Below are 14023 nucleotides of genomic sequence, written 5' to 3'. Positions count from 1 at the left end.
GCAGAGGTGTTATATCAGACCCAATTATGACTTTCATTTCCTTAATAAGACAGATGTATAGCTGGCACAAGGGTTTAATGGTTTCTCTGGGATATTTTAGCCTGCTAGTTCTGTACCAAGATGAGCTCAAAACCTAGGCTTAGCTGTTGTTTCTTCCATCTTAGTTAAAAAGTCTTGCTTTGACCGGTGTTAATTTTTCTAGCTCTCACTTTCATGTATGTGGTCCTCCTTTCTTTCCAGGGGGGAGAGGAGAAGGAAAGGGTGTGGCATAAATCTTGCCTTGCAGCACATGCCAGGCCTGGAAAAGCACTTAGAGAGCACAAGTCACTTGCCTTTGTAGCTGTTACCTTGGTGCATAGGTCAGTTTTGAGTTCAACAGCCTCTGACCTGCAGCTGCATGCTCTCCCTAGACTTTGCTTCCCATGAGGTATCACCTCAGATGTGAGTTCATCAGAAGCCAAATTGCTGTTTGTTTTTTAGATGCTGTGGAGCATGTGCATCTTTGATGGAACCCTGAAGGCCAGAAGGTTATTCCAAGAAGCTTGTTTTTAAGTTCACCTCTCTTTCTCTGTACTTACAATTCATGTTAAAATTGATGTACAATTCTAACATTACTCAGACAATCACAGCCTAATCTAAATGCTTCCAACAGAAACAATGATCACAGCCACAGTACTGGGCACTGGCAGTAGCATGTATTTGTACACAGTATTTGTACCTATTTGCAGTGAGGGTTTGTGGTTCAAACTATGGCTTTTTATTCTGACATTTCATACTAGGATACATCAGCAACAAATTAAAACAGGCCTGGCACCACTGAGAATGACATATTAACCTAAGGCTTTAATAAAGGTGGTGACTTCAGCCCTGTTCAGCCACATTTATTCAAGCAGTTCCTGAAATGCATTTCTACAAAACACTGTCAGGATGCTGGTAGTGTGAGATCTTATTTAAAAAAATAAAAATCTTTTGAGTGTGTTGAGTGACTACATCACCTTTTGTCTGCCATATTAAAATAGTCAACTTTGCAACACAGAACAGCTAGAACCCTGCTCCAGCTCGCTGAAATTTGTCTTTTAAAAAATATTCACTCTGCCACCATGGTTCTCAAGTGGTACTTTATTTACCCTATATAGACACAGGACAAACCCAACATCAATCCAAACACCTTCTGCCACTACCAAAAGCTTGGTTCATTGCTTTCTTTGTAAGTAGCAGATAGCATTGCCAAGTAACTAAAATCTTAATGGATGGATGTCTAGCATTAGGCTCTGATTCAGTATTTTTGAGTAGTCCTAATGTAGAATAAACTCAGCCAGTAGCAAGAAGAAATCATGGCAGTGTTTTCCAAACTGATATTTAATGAAAGCCTAAGTAAGTGTGAACAAATATTGACTGCTTTTTGGAGCTCTTCTCTCAATCCAAAGAACTTTTTAAAATTAAATAAACCAACAAAGTAGTACATAACTCTTCTGCTGAAAGTCAGAATTTTATGAGGTTTCTCTGCCTTAATGCCTTGCTAGTAAACAGTGAAGTATTTACATACTACTCTCCAAAGGCCTGACTCTGCAGCCCATCTGTGCAGAATTTCACAGGCCTGAAGGGAACAGCTCACATGAGTGAAGGCTTTCTCTGAGCATGCATTCGTGTAAGTATCTGCTGTTGGTGAAATTAAGAGTGCATCTGTGCACCGATCTGGATCTTCAACGCAGAACACCACAATTATAAATTCTTCTGCAAGCTTGAACTGACTCGATGCTGACTACCACAATTCCTGCTGATGCCAAGAGTTTATTATGGATGAATTTACACTTACTTAGGAATACACTTCTATAAAATTTATAGAAGACAAAAATAGTTTTACCAGCTTTCCGAAAGTGATGTTTAAACAAACAAAAATGCTAAAACCTTGCCTTAGCATCTACTAAGTTAATACATGCCCATTTGCTCTCAAATAATTTTTTTTTTAAAAACTGTGTGAGTTCTTTCTCTACATTTTTTTTTCAGCTACATTGTTCACATAAAAAATACACTTTAGTGAGTCATTATTGTCTCAGTGCTGGATGATCAGGTCTTGCAAATAAGAAAAACTTACAGACTTGTATCAACTCGAGCTGACCAATTTGTGTGTGGAGTTATGAATGCAAGCAATGTATGTTACAGGGACTGGAGAGAGGATTCCATTTTATTATCAGGCTAAAGAAATACACAGCAAGAGTCATCCTCTGCCTTGGCCAGCCTAGGTCCTTGAGATGATCTCTGACAGCTCAGCAGGTGCATGCTAGGACAGCATTGTGCAACTCTAATGCATCTCGTGTTCACTGCATGTGTGCTGCGGAAACTACAGCAAGCATCAGCACCACTCCACACACAACCTACAGGAGTGGAGAAATACTGTTTAATGCCATTTATCTCTCTAATCACATGCTTTTGGACAGGGGTGCTTCAGTCTGTGCTCTATTTTTTCCCTAAGGCACAATGACCAACAGCAGGAAAAGATCAGCTCAGGACCGGATTTTGTTCCCTTACCTCGATTCTTCAGTGGTGGCAGTGTAGGGTGAAGGTGTCTGTTACAGTAATCTTGGCCTGTGCAACATTCAATAGATCTTCTTTGGTGTGGAATAGGAGTGTCCTGCAACAAGCAATTTAGATGGAAAGCAAGTCATTACCTGTGTTGTAAATATACACGGTCATTCTGGCACTTGAAAGATGTGCTTGCTAGCTGGACTGCAATCTACTTCAAATTCCTAGGATGTGTGGAGTAAGGATTTCTGCCAACCAGTGTATCCAGCAATATTTCATCCAGGTAATTAAGACATTAATTCACTCCAAAATTACTCCTGTCAGTGCCTTAATGCTGCAGAAGGGACTGACTTTCTCTAATGGTGCAAGTCAGAAGTGTGAAAGTCACATACATCCATCAGTTAGACCAAAAATTAGTTAATATGGGTATCCAAAACAGGTTAGCCAGGATAATACAGGAATTGCTGCATGGACTAATTTAGCTGCAGCTTCTGGTCTCGTGGGAAGCTGGATAAAATATCTCCCATTAGCTATAATGATGAAACCATTCCTGTACTCATCTAAAACCATTTAAGGTTAATGTGAGGCAAGGCAACCACCTCAGAACCACCTTGCTCCATTTTCCACACCCCTTCCATTCTTGCAGTGATACTTGTTTTCCATCGGGTGATCACAGTACTTGAAGGGAATATCTGGCACCAAAAATCCCAAACCAATGTGCAGCTGCATGTAAGACATAGATGTTGCTGCAGTTCATCAAATAATATCCTAACTAACTTTAGCTAGCATGGAGATTTGAGGAGTTCAGACTGCCAATTCTCTAAATCCAAACTTCCTCTGAATGCGAACGTTACTAGTAGCAGCAGTGACAAAACCAAAAACATGATGAGTTATTATTAGGAGGATCTATAGCATCATCTTTTGCGGATACAAATGCACTCCCCTCAGTAATCAATGCAGATCAGCTATCTGCCAAAGGAACAGAAGTGTAAAAACAGGGGGATACAGCAATGTCTGTTGACTGCACTTTAATTGAAAACTATCAAAAATTCAAATGACAGAAAATGCTTCCTCACCCGACACTGGAAGTCTGAGCCCTCTAATCCAAGACATCCCTTGGTGACCAAATGTCCACCGGACTCATCCTCTTCTATTATGGTGAAGCAGTAGCCATCAGTGCTGTGGATTGGAAAGAATGAATCAGGAAAAGGCACTGAAATGTGAAAAGTGGAAAATGTGCTATTGAATATTGTCTTAAACTTTGCTCCTTGCCAGGCAAATCTGCCATTCACAAATGGACACACCAGGGCTGCTGCGGAGCAGCGACTGCACACACAAAGGAGGCTCTGCCTCAGAGCTGTGCACTTACCTTTGCATTGTTTCACAGCCTAAACCCCACTAACAAGCACCCCAGCTCTCTGCCTGTGGTCATTAGTGTGTTAGACTTTGGAAACCTTTACAGTGCAAGCTTCAGTGCTGCACAGCCTCTGCCCTGAGTGCAGGAACAAGGCACCGACACTTGCACCACGGTACAGACCTGAAGAAGCAAACACTTCTGAGATGATAAACATAAAATATTACCAAGAGTGATTTGTGATTCCTGTTTTAACCATATTATGAACTGCAACACTCCTGTGTATGAGTCCTTGAGTTATCATCAACACCCTTCACAGATGTTTACTTGGGTTATAAGCCTAAGTGATCCATAATGCTTCCGTTTACAGGAACGTGCACCGGGGAGGGCAAGTACACTAGCAGATGGCTCGATGGGGCTGGTGATAAATGTCCTTCCTCGATGAAGGTCAAATGCCTGAATGCTATGGAAAGAGGGAGTGGAGGGCACGGAAAGGGTGGCTGCATTTTATTGAGACTGCTGTACCTTAAGTTCTCAGCACTCTGATGGGGATATGTAACGTGTAAGAAACAAAAACTGATGGACTTGCAGGAAGAAGATCCAGAAACAAAGAAAAAACTCTTTAATATAAGACATTTAAGTCACAGAAAAATAAAAGATTCTGTTATTTGCTCAGGAAAATAGCACTGGCTATTATGTGCAATGAGTATTTTTCAGAAGAGAAGAAACAAACTCAGTTAAAACAAGGAAATAAAAAGAAAAAAAGATTAGAAAACTTAAATACAGCAAAATTTCAGATGATTTGCTCCTTACTTGAATGAAACAAGAGTCTAAAGAGCACCAGCAGCAAAGGCAATGAAGATGTAGGAAACAAGAGCCACAGTTACACATTTAAGAGACAAACACAATTTGTAAGTATTAGCTACACAACCAAGAGATGCTGCAGAGGATCACGTCAAACATTTTCTGTGGCATATTTTTATATTAGTGGGGCAGGGTCTAGCCATGGTAAGCTTATTACTTCAAATAATAATATATCATGACTTCTGGATCTGAAAAGTAACCAATTGCACATTACAAATTACTTTCTCAGGGAAGCCAGCAATGACTTCTACCCTTCTTTACATTGTGCATAGGAGTGAGGCAAAGGAGACAGCAACCCTTCTGGGCAACAGCCACCTCAATGTCATTGCTTGAGCTGAAAAGATAGGAACAATAGGATTGCCAAGAGAGACTGTAAGGAATCCATTAGAGAGGAATATTGTATTAGATTAGATTTTATTTGTTTGCATGGAGCCTTTGATTCAAAATAATGAGTAAGTTTAACCCAGGGGACAGAGCAACAAAACAATAAATTGCTATCAAGTGAAACACAAAAATGGATTCTACAGCTAACAGCAAAAAACTCAAAACTCTTGGTTCATCAAAGAAAAGGAGGGGAAGGAAAAGTCAAATTGTTTGCAAAAGGAAGAAAAAGAAACAGAAAGTCAGCCATTTTAATTCTATTTTTCTGACTTGTCCTAAGGGACTCTGATTCTTCGCTCACTTATGAAAATTGAAGTCAAGCTCCTCATGCACTTTAGTCCCTCTAAAAATTTTACTCCAAATTTAAAAAGAAAAACTTAGATTGAGTAGAGCAAAACAAAAAAGTTTTAAAGCTCCAACAATAAGTCTAAACCATGCTCTTTACAGGTGTTAGGGTAATGAAGGTGAAGTGAGAGAAAAAAATAATAACATTGCTACTGCTTGTTTCTACCTGTAAGAAAAAAAAAAACCAAAAAAAAAACCAACAAACAACAAAAAGTTTTCATGCAATGTAAGAACTCATTATCTTTTTGAGAATTTCTGAGGTGCTTGGGTGAGAGGGAGAAGGGACCCTTCTGAAAAGAAAAAAGGATCTCCGACCTGCTTCCCCCCTCACCCCAACCTGTTCTCCTGGGTCACAGGATGTCAAATGGACCACACACTGCAAGAAAAAGGGCAGGGCACACCTCTGCTGTTTTATTGATTCCCCCACCTCACACCTGACTAGGGTAGAAATGAAACTAATATAGCCAGTAAGAAACAAGTCAGAGATGTGTGCATAGTCTCAAATTTTATACTTATTTTGGTGACTACAGAGAAAGAAGCATCTGTACATCACTGACACTTGCAAAGCAGTATGAAAAACCTATTCTCCACTTCCTAGAAAAAAAAAATCCCATAGTGTAGAACTGCTGTTTTCTTAAAATCTGCAATGTGAATTCTAATTTTGTGTAATTTGAATCTGCAAATGCTGTGTAAAGAAGGAATTCAGTGTGTGTGGATACAACTGGATACATCTGGGTACACATCCACTAACCTCCTCCACTGAAGCACCATTATTAGAGTATGGTGCAGGGGAGTGATTCAATTCACTTTGGAGGTGATCACTAATAATCACAGATTTGCTGTGTCACATATTTGCCAAGAGTGAATTCTTACAGCCAAGTCAAATGCCAGGAGAATAAAGGGAGTTAATAGTGAAACATGGACAGACACTGATATAGAAGTTGCTGCTACAATTACAGATTACCACAAAGAAAGCAGGGATCTTAACTCAGACCTTTCCTAAATGTCACAAGAGAGGAACCAAGGCCAACAGCTTTGCATCTGCTCACACAGATGTCCCCACTGGCCAGCAGCCATTTCCCACAGAAGATGTGATTCCTCAGCTTCCAAAACCTGCCTGCTGGAGATTTCCCACCCGGTTCTATGAGTGTGTGACACAGCCAGGGATGGCAATACATAACTTTGAAAAGCAACATCTTTCCCTCATTCAATGCCTATCACAAAGAGACAGGTAACTTTCATAATTTGATGAAAAGATCCCTTATCTTTAATTTGATTTCAAATGATTCCATACAATTATTACTTTTTTCCACTCTATATATTCCTCATTTGATACCAGAAAGAGCAAGAGCATTTTTTCACTTTCATCCAAACCAACATGACAAGTCTCTGCACTCTTTTTAAAGTGATTCAAAAATTTCCTGTATAAAGTAGGAAATTTCAAAATAAAAATAAACATTAAAAAATTGAAAGACTAATATTAAGATCTCACCACAGCTCCTTTATCAGAAAACGTTCAACTTTTCCAAACAAATTAAAGTTGATGGAAACAAAGGTTGTCTGAACTCGGTGCTTTGGCCACTGTCAGTCTTTTTTTTTTTTTTTCCACATACCAAATTACAAAGAAAATTCAAGCATATCATCTGGAGAACAGGACAATGAAAATAACATCACTCAAGTGAGTTATCACCTTTGGTAACACTGAAAAACCAACTTAATTATTTTATTGCTTTAGATAACCAAAGACACAGTCAGGCAGAAATACAATCTAGTAGGCAACACATAGGAAGTTAAACTTTATCAGCTCCATCTTTAAAACTGTCAGCATTTATTTGTGCATGAAAACAGAGTGTGACAAAGCACCTAATTAGCCTCTGCCTTTACTGCAATCCCATTACAGTCAAAGCCAATTAATCGTAACATCATGCTTTAAAATATGCAATTAATTATGATCAGACACAACTGTCCGTGCATTCACTCTGAACACAGAAAACTTGAAATGGAACAGCAAAACAAGGTCCTGGTTATATTCAAAGCAGCTTTGACCTTCTTTACTGAAAGCCTTTTATGAATTGCACAGATGTTCAGAAAGAAGAATAAAGTTTTAGCATGCAGCAGTTTAACACACCCTTTGCAAGCAGAGGATTGTGAGCCTTCTCCAAAGGCTTCACCTGTCAGGGCCTTGAGTGCACTAATATTTTTCAACTGCCCACACTGGCCCCACTCATGACTGCTCTTTCCCCCTACCCAGAACCCCTGAGCAGAGGTACAGGAGTGCCTGTCTCCACCATGGGAAGGGCTGGGCTATTGAAGGAGCTATTTCTGCCCATTGTGTTCACATATCCATGGGGAAATGGGGTCCTGGTGAGTGAGGATGTCAGCCTCAGCTCCTGCCTTGGTCCCCTTTTGCTACACTTTGGCATTAACCCTCCCTCAATGAGCTCATCCTGCAATGGGTCTTTCAAAACTTCACTGTGCTCAGGGACTGCCCCATTTTTTTGATGCAAATTCTAACTAGAGCTATGGCTTTTCTGCTTAGAGAGAAAAGCATTCTGCCTTTAAAGCTGCAGTATTATCCTTAGCTCTCCAAAGTATTGTTGGACTTAAACTGCAGAACTATAAAGAAAAGGAAATTCTGTATAGGAACACAGCAGGCTATTGGGAGGATTTGATATAGATATGGTTAAAGAATATTGGCTTTTAAATTTCTACAAATACAATTATGGAGAAGATTTTAAATGGCCACCAGATGTCCTCATTTTTATATAAACATTCAGACCCCTGGTACTATGGGCTGCATATACACTTAAAAGCTACCTGTGGTAGCAGATAGAAATCTTCATGTGAGATGAGAGACTGTTTTTTAGGAGAAAATTTTAATGGTGATTGCAATAAGAATAGCCATTCTATTCTGAGAGTTTTAATTTAAACACAGCTGGAAATGCTTTTGCATTGAACTTTCAGAGGTTCTTGTTACTGGGCTCATAAAATGCTTCACTGCTTTAGTAAGAACCCTGGTAAGGACAGTGGCTGATGCTCTCCAGAGCCCAAACCCTGGCTGTGGATGTACTCAGTGAATTTCCAGGAAGTCAGAACTTTGCCAGGCCCTTGGGTGCCCCAGAACACACTGGCTCATTCCTGTTGGGCTGGCAGGTCCAAATTCTGAAGGTCCAAGCACAGCCCAAAGCTTAACAGATTGATAGAGCTGACAAGAGGTTTGATTTTTAAATTTTTCTTAAAAAATATAAAATGCTTTTAGTGGCTATATCTGTGGCAAGCAGATAATTATTGCAATAACTTTTAATCTGAAGCATTAAATTTATTCTTTAGACAAACACTGCAATTGATACTTCTTGAACTTCCAAATGGGGAAATTTCCTTTATAGTGATGCTCAGTGATTCCCCGAGTGCTTTAAAATTGTGCCAACAGTCATTCACACAGGATAAAATACAAAAGTTACTGCCTGACTAGTAGGATGATTCCAAAACTCAGGGGAAATTTATAATCCCTGCTAACCTGGTTGGTTGTGCTCAAATCTTTTGAAATTTTGTCTCTATCCAGCCAACAAAGCATATACCTAATAACCAGCTAACCAGACACCTAATAACCCCTCTTTCCCAAGAGAAGGCTCAGGATCTTCTTTTCTCTACAATCCACAATTACAGCTATGTAGTAGAGAATTTAAAAAAGGAATTACTACATTAACAGTTAAATAAATGCAGGGAAAACAAGGGGTGTTGAGTCCTTCACACCTCACTGCAGCTCTCACACCAAGGCAGTGGGAGCCCTAGCAATGATCACTATCATGAACATGATTGCTGCTGACGAGTCATGAAGGCAGTGCATTTGAATTAATTTAATTTGTTTTATATTACTCCAAACTCCTCAGCAATTTTTCATTTATGCTGTTGCTCACTGGGCAAGTGGCAAGGTGGGTACTGCTTAGATGACAGCACAGGGCACGAGAGAGGAATTGATCTAAAGCAAGTCTCCTGACTGTCCCAGGAAACTCCTGACTGGACAGAAAAGTGATAAATATTTGATGGATAAATTCCAGCTTCAATTATTATTTTGATGTCCAAATTGGAAAAAATCATTCTGGCAATAAAGCAGAACATTCGTGTCTGAAGTCTTCAAGGATTATGAAGACAAAAGGGATTACAATTTTGTGTTTTATTACCACTTAACTGCCTATCCTTGGGCATTAACACCTAAAAAAAAGTTTGACATTTGACACCATAAAGGAGACTGAAGAGAGTTTCTTTCAAGTACTGCAGTGAGAGAAAATGCACAAATCCATTCTAACAGGACATTCACTCATAGTTCCATAAAAAATACTTAATGCCAATGATGTCTACAAAGCAACGTTCAAAAGCAGGCTTACCCAGCTGGGGGATAAACCTTGTTCAGTCAGTACCTTAACATTGATCCCTTTGTGCTTCCTAATTCAAGGATTTAAAAGTCATCTGCAAATTCCCTGTTGCTGCATGTGTGAGACAGCACATAGGAAAGCTGTGGCTCTTGCTGGGCAGGAACAGGAAACAGCTGATCGACACTGCAGGGGATCAGCAAATTGGTATCAGAGTGGGGTTTTACAGCTTTTTAAACTGACTGTCATGTAAGAGCAGTTAGGTCTAACTCCTGGCTGGAACATGGGCTTGTAGGAAGAGGTTAGAAATGAGGAATGGTATTTACAGCTGTCACCAAAACTTTGATATGTTTTAGTAGGAAGCTGCAGGCTGAGAAGAATAAAGTCAAGCTGCAAACCCACACTCTAAAATCCAACAAAGCAATCAGTACCTTCAGGAACCTTAGGCTTTCCCCATTTATCTTTTAAATACACGGCCTTGAAGAGCTGATACAACATAGACAATTTCACCTCAAAGAGCACTGCATCTCCAGCTGGGCTCTCATCTGTGCCCTGCTTCTATGCCTCTCAGACTCCCACAGCTCCACCAGGCTGAGTTGGTATCTCCAGTATCACACCTGCTTCTAGCCAAGCAGAGAAGTTTAAATCCCTCAGATGGAACATGAAGAGCTCAGCCCAGCTTTGCTGCAGCTAAAGCAAATTGTACCTGCACCTCAAGCCAAGACAGAGGTTCATTCAACCCTCACTCAAGAGCAATTTTATGTGTCCAGCAAGAGCTGCTTTTGAGTAGGGGAACAGCAGCTTGGTCCCCCCACAGGTACCCTCAGTCACCTCTGCTTGCTTTAGCCAGTGCCAGGGCAACACAGACCAGTGCTGAGCCTTCAAGGACATTGTGCATATCTGGACTTGCCTTTCCCCCAGGGAGCCAAAAAGGTCCTGAGGAAGCATAATCCAACCCAGATGAGAAATCTGTACTGCTCTAAGCCCAAAATTAAACAGAAGGCTACAGCTCATAGACAAAAATACTCAACACGTCACCTAAAGATGGTTCTCCTTTTAGCATAGAAACAAAAAAAAAAAAACAAAGAAACCAAACCCAAAGCCTTAAGGACTTACAGATACAGCTGCTGTAGACACAAACAAAGACCAGGGTTCTTATAAATAGTATTCTATTGAGAGTGATTATAAATTTATAAGCATTTATTGACATTTCAATATATCTCCATTAGGTCTCCTCTCATTAACTGCACGCTCCTTTAAAAACAAAGTTCAGTCTTCAGAATATTCCATATGCAATTCATTAAAACAAGTATTGTCTAAAATGATAAATATGTGTATGCCCTAACAAAACAAAGCAAAACAAAACAAAAACCAACAACCATGCAGCTGATGTCTAGGTAAAAATTACTTCTGATTTTTAGACAGACAGTGAAAACTAACTCATTTACATATGGCTGCTTAAACAAAAACTGCGACACCCAACTTGGGATTACTGAGCTGCCACGAGTTTGTTTTGCCATGTATCATCAGCAGATATCTATGCCACAAACCTGCAGGTATTGTTGACCGAGTCCTCAGGGCAGTGGTGGTGGCACTGGCAGGACAGCTTCTTCTGGGGAGGAGCAGGGGCCGTGCTCTCACCATCTTTTCTGGTCTCCATGCTCAGCTTGCCAGAACTGCGCAAGGCCATGTTGTCTAGAAAACTGGCTGTAAGAGAGGAAGAAAAAGAAACAGTTCTAGGCTGTATTGCAAGACCTGAAATGAAGGCTTTAAACTACTTCTACCTATGAAAACTTAAGAAAGTTATTTGAGATGAGGGTTCACTACAGAGTGTTTCTCTGTAGTTTGACCATGGTTGAGGCTTATTGGAGCTCGGGGGTATTAGATCAAAGGTACTGATGTTAGAGCTCTGCCACTGCCAAGAGATATATTGTGCTTTTATTATTATATATTGCACAGTACAGCTTTTCTTCTGTTGCATTACACAGGTCAAATCCTTGCTTACACCTTTGAGTTTTCTTTATCTCTACAGAGTTCAGCACAGATGTATATTCACTGAACCCCATAAAAATCAGTGGGATTTATGGTACTCCAGGCAGAACAGAACATGAGCATACAATTTAACAAAGTCTTGACAGAAAGCGATGTTCTTTCAAATTCAACAGCACGTTCTGTCACTGAATTGCAAAAGCCCTGCTTGGAAAACAAGGGAAAGAGCTCACTTCTGTAAAAGAAAAGCCTATAAACAAAGTAAAAGAGAAGAATGTGGTTTTGGATTAACAATGCTGAAATATATGGAGGTGATTATTTCTAAAAATATCAGAGTACTGAATCTCCATGGAGGTGGTGGAGTACAGCTGGAGATGCTGGTGATAGGCTAGGAGATGTTTAAACACCCTCCTTCGCCCAGCTCTACTCATAAATATCAACTTTCAGTCCTTGTGAAAATTTTAAGCCTCAAAGACAAAAATGAGATTAGCATGAAAAGCTTCAACTGGCAGTTCCTCAGTCTCCTTTTGGTTGCCTGTAAGAAATCTTACCAAAAGGTCACTTACAAACAGCAGTCTCCAACAGAGTAGCTGAAGAGCTAGCTTGAAGCGCTTGATTTAATGTTAAGTCTTTATAAACAACTGGTATTACAATTATTTTGATTGCTCTTTACTCTAAAATTTTTCCAAATCTCCATCATTAGGACTGATTTATTGTGGAGCTGATAAAAAAATATATCTTTTTTTACGTCCCTACAGAGAGATAGGGTGGGCAAACAGGCAGAGGGGATGGGGACAAGCAGCTACACTTCAGGGCTTGGATTGCAATCAACAACTGAGGTGATGACAGTGAGGCTGAAGGACTCTGAAGCAGAGTAAGGCTGGAGGAAGCATGGGGCTGTTCTACCAGTCCTTGACCTTAGGAGGACTGAAAAAACACCAGTCTGGCCTCCTGGGATCATGAGACCAGCCAGGGCACACCATGCCTCCAGCTGCATATCCCTCCTCTCCTGTGCCAGCTCTGGTAGCACAGGACAGGCACTGGGAGCAACAACTGGCAGACAGGCTTTTGTTTTCTGCAGTGTAACTTGAGACAACGCAGCTTATCCCCAGTAAAGTCAGGAAAAAGCTGCAACCTGTTAGCTCTGGGAGAAGTGGGGCTTTGCACATAAGAACACTGCATTTAGAGAAGTGCTAGCCTTTTTAACACCATAGCCCTTCCACTCCTTGCACATTCCTTGCACAAGAGGTATATCAATAATATTAGGGTGGTACACATGAAAAAGAATCATTCACCATGCTCCAGACTAATGCTCCTATGAAACACAAAACTCATACAGCTTGGCCTTTGCTCAGTACCTCTGTATGCCACTGAAACCAACTGGCTTCTTCATTAGCTCACCTCTTTCTAAAGTCAAACCAGACAACCAGTTACAAAAAATATACAAACCATGGGCTCATAACCCTTGTGCCCAGCATTTAGACATAAACTAGATTCAAGACACAACTGGCTGTCAGTCCCATACTGTTTTCACTAACATTTGGCAAAATCAGAGCTAAATGCACGAGTTCACTCAAGATGCACTGTGTGTATGTGTTGTTGTGTACTCACAGCTGTACCTTAAGGTGAAGTAGATGCTTAAATTAAGGGGAAAACAATGCACTGTTTGTTTCTCCTAAGATGATTAGGCAGCCTGTGCATAATGAATTAATATCAACAGATATTTGCTCCCTGGGTCACAGGATTAGGGATTACCTAAATTCTCTTTCAAACAGCCATTTTTGTCAGTATTACTTTGTTACCATTGGATGGGGAATGTTCAACTATTAATATTCCTGTCAAGGATTTTCAGACTTCAAGCTCATGAGGCAACCAAGTGAACTTCTAGCTCACCAGTGTAATAGTTTACTCTGAGCATCATTTCCACAGCCCTTTCTACGAGCTTCCTGAAGTTTTAGCAGGGATCTTTCTCCAACAAGGAGTGTAAAGACAAAAGCTTCTTACACCTAGCACAAAAAAGGGGGAAAGGTTTAATTACACATTTGATGGTGCCTGAATATGTTAAATTTAGGCAGCTAAATGCCATCCTCATAATATGTGCAACCACAGATCATTCACTTTCCCAACAACCATAAAAGAAGTCATACCTCAGCACAATCTGTGGCCATCACTCACCAGTGATGTGAGCATGAACAGC

General features: G+C 40.3%; 1 protein-coding gene across 1 annotated transcript in view; it reads right to left on the bottom strand.

The window, feature by feature from the left end:
* Positions 1-14023, bottom strand: part of BMPR1B (bone morphogenetic protein receptor type 1B) — a 100014-nt gene that overhangs the window by 15320 nt on the left and 70671 nt on the right. Inside the window, exons 2-4 of the mRNA XM_066548978.1 lie at positions 11388-11544; positions 3600-3702; positions 2530-2632 (exon numbers count right to left, since the gene is read on the bottom strand). Coding sequence (XP_066405075.1) covers positions 2530-2632; positions 3600-3702; positions 11388-11527 — 346 coding nt within the window. The 5' untranslated portion in view covers positions 11528-11544. The remainder of the gene's footprint in view (positions 1-2529; positions 2633-3599; positions 3703-11387; positions 11545-14023) is intronic.

This window comes from Molothrus aeneus, chromosome 4, assembly GCF_037042795.1.
Source record: "Molothrus aeneus isolate 106 chromosome 4, BPBGC_Maene_1.0, whole genome shotgun sequence".
NCBI classification, from domain to species: domain Eukaryota; kingdom Metazoa; phylum Chordata; class Aves; order Passeriformes; family Icteridae; genus Molothrus; species Molothrus aeneus.
Note: the sequence above shows the minus strand (reverse complement) of the source record. Positions and strands in the feature narration are given on the sequence as shown.